We start from the raw sequence: 5,780 nt of genomic DNA, 5'->3' as shown, positions 1-5,780 counted from the left end.
CCTGCCTTTCAAATAGGGTAACTAATCTTCCTTCAGCCCCTTTAAGGCGCCTACAGGCAATTCTACTTCCAATGGGCCCTTTACTGAAAAGGAAGCTTCGTGGCGAACCTCTTTCCTTTGCCCTCCTATTAATCCAGCTCAAGTTCTGAGAGCAAACAGCAACAGCCAAAACAAATACTTTGGAGCCAACACTTAAGACTCAGCCTCACTTAACAGCAGAAGTAAGTAGGTTTGTTGGTTTAGCAAACAGGATAGGAGATGGGGGGGGGGGGGAGGGGAGGGGATGAGAAAGGGCCCGCCCCTTGGGAGCGGGATTGGTTCCCTCTCTCCCTGTAAGCCGTTCATCTGGCACCTCGGTTGGGTAGGTGGAGACAAACTTGTCGTTCAGGTGGTGTCAAAATGAGCCCCGTAGGTGTGGGCTGTTCCCTAAGTTTGTGGTTGTAGATTTTCAAAGGGACAGACTTATTGGCTATGGGACCAAGTCTTCTGTAGCTCGAAAGATGTCATCGTAACAGGAGGCACCAAGGAGCTTAAGAGTAACTCACGCACGACCCAGAGAAAATGACGAACGTTCCTCGGGGGTTTGATTTTAGCTTCCTAAATGACGACGAAGCCAGGAAGATCCTTCAGGTGCTGGAAAGAAATGAGGAGCTGCAGAGGGCAGAGAAGGACAGAATCAGGTACAAAGCAGATGCGTTTTCTTTTTCCCTGGACCTGCGTCCGGCGGCGGCCCGGACGTGGGGGAGGGAGGCGCGGAGCTTTCCCGGGACACCTGTCTGGGGTCCTCGGGCGCGCAGCATCCCCCCGGTGCGCACCTGCCGGGGCAAATCTGCAGTGAGGTTTTCCCTTAAGGACTTTGGGGTGCCTGGATGGTGCTCTTTCTGCACACAGCATCCCAGACGGGCTCGGGTCCCGCGGGGTGGGGAGCGCCCCTGCCCTCGCCTTGCTGGAGCCTCATACTCCGGGGCGCTTCTCTCCGAGTGGGTCCAGCGCAGCTGCCCCGCCTCCGCCAGGACCCGGGGTGGGACCCGCCGCTGGGGGTCCCGGCGGAGCGCGCCCTCTGCCGCGCCTCGATCGGCTGTCAGGACCGGGCCGGGCCGGGCCGGCGGGTGAAATGGGACAAGGGCGCTGCGCCGCGTGGAGCGGAATCCTGGCCGCACGCACCCAGGTGCTCCTCGCCCAACACTCGGCCGCAGAAACACCTTTCCCCGCCCCACGCAGAAGGTCAGCGGGGCCAGGGAGGGCTGACCTCTCACCGGAGGCGAAATGATTCCCCACCCCGAGGGCTGGAGCTCCGGGAACTTGCCAAACTGTCCGGAGTGAACCGGGCTGGGACTGGGATGCGCGAGTAGGCTGGGATGGGTGGGGCTCCTTGCTGGTGGTGCTATGGGGAAGTTGCCCGGGAATTTCACCCTTGACCTTACTATGCGGTGCTGGAGGTGAGGGAATGAAATCAAGAGTTTACAACCTGGGAGGTAAATTAACCAGTTTTTCTGTTGGAGGAGTGTGGGTTAAATCCTGGAACTGGTGCGGGAATAGACCACCCAAAGCTTGCTCAGTTGACTGTGGAAAGGAATTCACTCTCAGCCCAAAAAGCATGTGGCAACGACTGGGATTTGGAAAGCTGCTTTGTTTGTGAGTGATATTTGTTGTTGGTGGTGGTGGTGGTGATGTGAGTTCTAGATTTCCACCTCTTATCAGTTTTCTCACTGCCCATCTCCCCAAAGATATTCTTCACATAGGGAACCTCTAGCTGGTCTTTGTTGTAAAAACAGTTAGAATACCCTGGGCCTGAAGCCCCGTCTTTTCTTTTCCACTGGCTCCTGTGGGGATAAATGAATAGTTGAAGTTTGAAGATGTGTTTTTCACACCATCATACTTTGCCTTTCAAAAAATACACCCCATCATTTCCTCAGACAGTGTTTAAGTGTTTCCTCATGAACAGTTTGTCCACACCCACACACCCACGTGCATGTACCTACACATATGGACGTGCACTATACAAAGGCACACCCAACCTTGAAAAGAACTTTAGAACTGCATGCAGTTTGTCTTCAACACATAGTCCGAAAGCAATAAGAAAGCGTTGTTGCCCTCAGTGTGTGTTCTTGGAAGTGTTTCTTGTCTCTGCAGAGGATGGGGCTTAAGTTATCCAGTGCTATGTATTCGGGGAAATTGAGGGGAGAATTGGGAACTAGCGGGAGGGAGGGGAGCTTCCATTTTGGATATTACCAACATGGCTTCTCATGAACTATATAGTCTTAGAAACAGTAATGTTGCCCTGGCCCATGTGGCTCAGTTGGTTGAGTGTCGTCCCATGCACTGGAAGGTCATGGGTTGGATTCCTGGTCAGGGCATATACCTGGGTTTTGGGCTCCATCCCCAATAGGCACATGCAGAAAGCAGCCAATCAATGTTTCTCTCTTACATCAATGTTTCTCTCTCTCTCCCTTCCTATCTCTCCAAAATAAAAAAAACCATATTTTTAAAGAAATAGTAATATTCTTTATTTTAATTTTGATTCAACGGAATTTTGACTTTCTATAGTTGACCTGATGCTTGCCTTGTGTTTACTCTATAGCAGGTTTTGGTGGTCATGTCAGCTGACTTTAGTGGGAACTGCCACTACACATCAGTGGCAAAGGCCATAGGCTAAGCAGGAAGGCCTCAGCAGGAAGGCTAAAACACATTTTCTGATTTCATGGCTCTCCTATCCTAACTGGAACATCAATAGAAAAATTAATACCGTTAACTATTAAAGTATTAAAAATAATTACCCCAAATTTTAAAAATATAAAATATATTTTATATTAAATATGTATATGTATGTATAAATATATTAAATATAAAAAATTTAAGGAAAGTAGGCACTTGGGCCAAATGCTCAAGGCAATTATATCTAGTGCATTCTTTTCCCTGGCCAATGCTTGGATCCCACTACCAAATACCTGTCGCTGGATAGCAGTCTCCATGGGATTGTTCTGCTTACCGACCCATGTGCATCGGTTTTAATAGCAGGTACTGGCATGCAGAGAAGGCCTGAGATAACGTGTCAACTTGGCCGCCTCTTCTGCTTATTTTCCTGATATGTATGATCATCATATTTTCCAAATCAAAAGTCAGAACATGTGACTTATAATTCAAGATTATTATTTGAGACGCTGGGAGGCCTTTTTACTACATTGAAAAACAGTCTCAAGATCTCTTGGCTAGGATAATAAGGGACCAAATGAGGAAGTTTGGGAAGTTTGCTGGTTGGGGGACAGCTGATGATTTCAGTTATTGATAGCTGTGCTAGGCTTGAGGAGTCTACAAGACAACCAGAAAAAAACATTTTGTAGAACTACAGTGTCATGCAGGGCCAGAGATGTCCAGAGATGAATGTTAAAGGAGTGAGAATAGTTGAGTTCAAGCAGAGACGGCAGACAGCCCCATTTAAGAAAGGATCCTGAACACACAGTACTTTCCCCTGTTCTCTCCTCATTGGTCCCAGACCTCATCTGGCTCCAGCTTCCTAGGAAAATATTTGCATTAAATATTATAATGTTTTTAATATATAAAGTTTATTCAAATTTTTAAGAAAAAACACCAAGATTCAAAATGATAGGCAAAGGTAGAAACAAATCATTCATGCTAGAAGATATCCAAACAGTAAACAAAAATACTACAGGAAAACATTCACCCTCACAGTAATGAAGAAATGAAAATGGAAGTAACTACAAGATACCATGTTGCACCTTTAAAAATAACATAAAAAATTAGTGTGGGGTTGCAGTGAAATGGATAGATTCAGCGTATTGTTAGTGGCATTGTAAATTGAATACAATCCTTTTGGTGAACTGTAAAGTGATACCTGTACATAATGCCTTATCCTTGACCCAGTCGTCCAATTCTTGGATATTTTTCTTTAGTAGGAGATTAGGGAGGAGAAAATGGCCACACCAACATTTATTCAGTGCTTCCTTCTTATATAATAATAGTAATTACTACGATAAAAAATAACAGTATTTATTGGTCTCTTACTGTATACTAGGCACAGTACTAAACATGCTATCTATATTTAATTAATCCTCCAAATAACCTCATTAGGTACACACTTTAACTTTCATTTTACAGAGAAGGAAACAACTTACAAAGATTGAGTATCTTGTCCAAGTTAAGCGAGAGAGCCAGAATTTAAACCCAGATCAATCTCAAAACTATTTTACCCATCAGCATTGAATAATCCCCACAACCATCCCTTGGGGTGAGTATTATTAATTAATGACTTTGTGTAGAAGGGAAACTGAAAGTTAGCAAGGTTAAGGAACTTGCCCAAGGTCACATAATTCATAAGTGGCAGAGCTAGATTTGGAGCCTAAATCTGTCTGGCTCCAAAGCCTATATTTTTCTACTATACCATATATTTTCCTGAGGAAATAAGTTAGTAGAGGAAAAACAAGAAATATAGTCTCAGATATTTATTGCAGTATTTCCTATAATAGCAATATAGTTGGAAATTTCAAATCTAAATGTCCAATAGAGCACAGTCCTTACAAAGGACAATTGTGAGGAGATAACTATATCTTACCCGGTGTGATATTGTAGTTCTATATTCCTGACTACCTTGGTTGTTGTTTAGCTACCTCAAGCTTATCGTATATAAAACTGTGGGGAAGATGCAAATGTGGCCTTGTTTGGTGAAAAAGCAGAACACAAAATAGTGCCGATGCTATCATTGCACTTTCTTCAGGACATCTGTGCCTGTGCTCAGCAACTGGAAGAAAATGAGCAAAAACCTGTGCCTTTTGATGAATCTCTAGGACTTGATGCAGCTTCTGGCACATGGTAAACATTCAGTAAATGTTTGCTTTTTAAAAAAATATGTTTTTATTGATTTTAGAAAGAGAGGAAGGGACAGAAAGAGAAATATCTGATGGGCTGCCTCCCACATTCCCTGACCAGAGACACACACTCCGACCAGGGACACACACCCTAACCAGACAACTGAATCCACCTGGGCATATGCCCTGACCAGGAATTGAACTGGCAACCTCTCAGTGCATGGGGCGATGCTTAACCAACTGAGGCACACTGGCCTGGGCCATTCAGTAAATGTTTACGAAAGGCATGGGCTTGCCCTGACAGCTGGGAGAGCCTGTCTCCCGTCCTCAAGCCCAGCACTGCCAAGATGGAAAGTCAGGCCTGAGGGAGAGGAGGCATGCAGGCCAGGCAGGGGTTCATGCTGGGCACATGCCACCTTGGAGGCTCTGGGAAGGCAGATGAGGGGAAGGCATAGGATTTCATGGCTTAGAGGACAGGGGATACCAGGGACAACCAAGGAGCTTGCATGTAATAGGCCTCCAATAAATACTTACAGGAATTAATGACCTGCACTGGCTCAAGTCAAGGGCTCCTGCAGTCCCTCACTTCTCTCCCCACTTCTTTTTTTTTTTTTATTTTATTTATTTATTTATTTATTTTAAAAAAATATGTTTTATTGATTTTTTACAGAGAGGAAGGGAGAGAGATAGAGAGTTAGAAACATCGATGAGAGAGAAACATCGATCAGCTGCCTCCTGCACATCTCCTACTGGGGATGTGCCCGCAACCCAGGTACATGCCCTTGACTGGAATCGAACCTGGGACCTTTCAGTCCGCAGGCCGACGCTCTATCCACTGAGCCAAACCGGTTAGGGCTCTCCCCACTTCTGACTCTGTTTTGCCTTCCTGTATATTTCAAACATCCTCTGCGCCGAACCACACAAGATTTCTCCTTCCTTGGAACCCTGTCATGCACT

General features: G+C 45.6%; 1 protein-coding gene across 1 annotated transcript in view; it reads left to right on the top strand.

Annotated features, from left to right (window-relative positions):
* Positions 1-328: 328 nt before the first annotated feature.
* Positions 329-5,780, top strand: part of EXPH5 (exophilin 5) — a 75,886-nt gene continuing 70,434 nt past the window's right edge. The window contains exon 1 of the mRNA XM_014466792.2: positions 329-680. Coding sequence (XP_014322278.1) covers positions 562-680 — 119 coding nt within the window. The 5' untranslated portion in view covers positions 329-561. The remainder of the gene's footprint in view (positions 681-5,780) is intronic.

Source organism: Myotis lucifugus, unplaced genomic scaffold (genome assembly GCF_000147115.1).
Source record: "Myotis lucifugus unplaced genomic scaffold, Myoluc2.0 scaffold_362, whole genome shotgun sequence".
NCBI lineage: Eukaryota > Metazoa > Chordata > Mammalia > Chiroptera > Vespertilionidae > Myotis > Myotis lucifugus.
The sequence above is the reverse complement of the archived record's forward strand: the minus strand, read 5'-3'. Positions and strand labels throughout refer to the sequence as shown.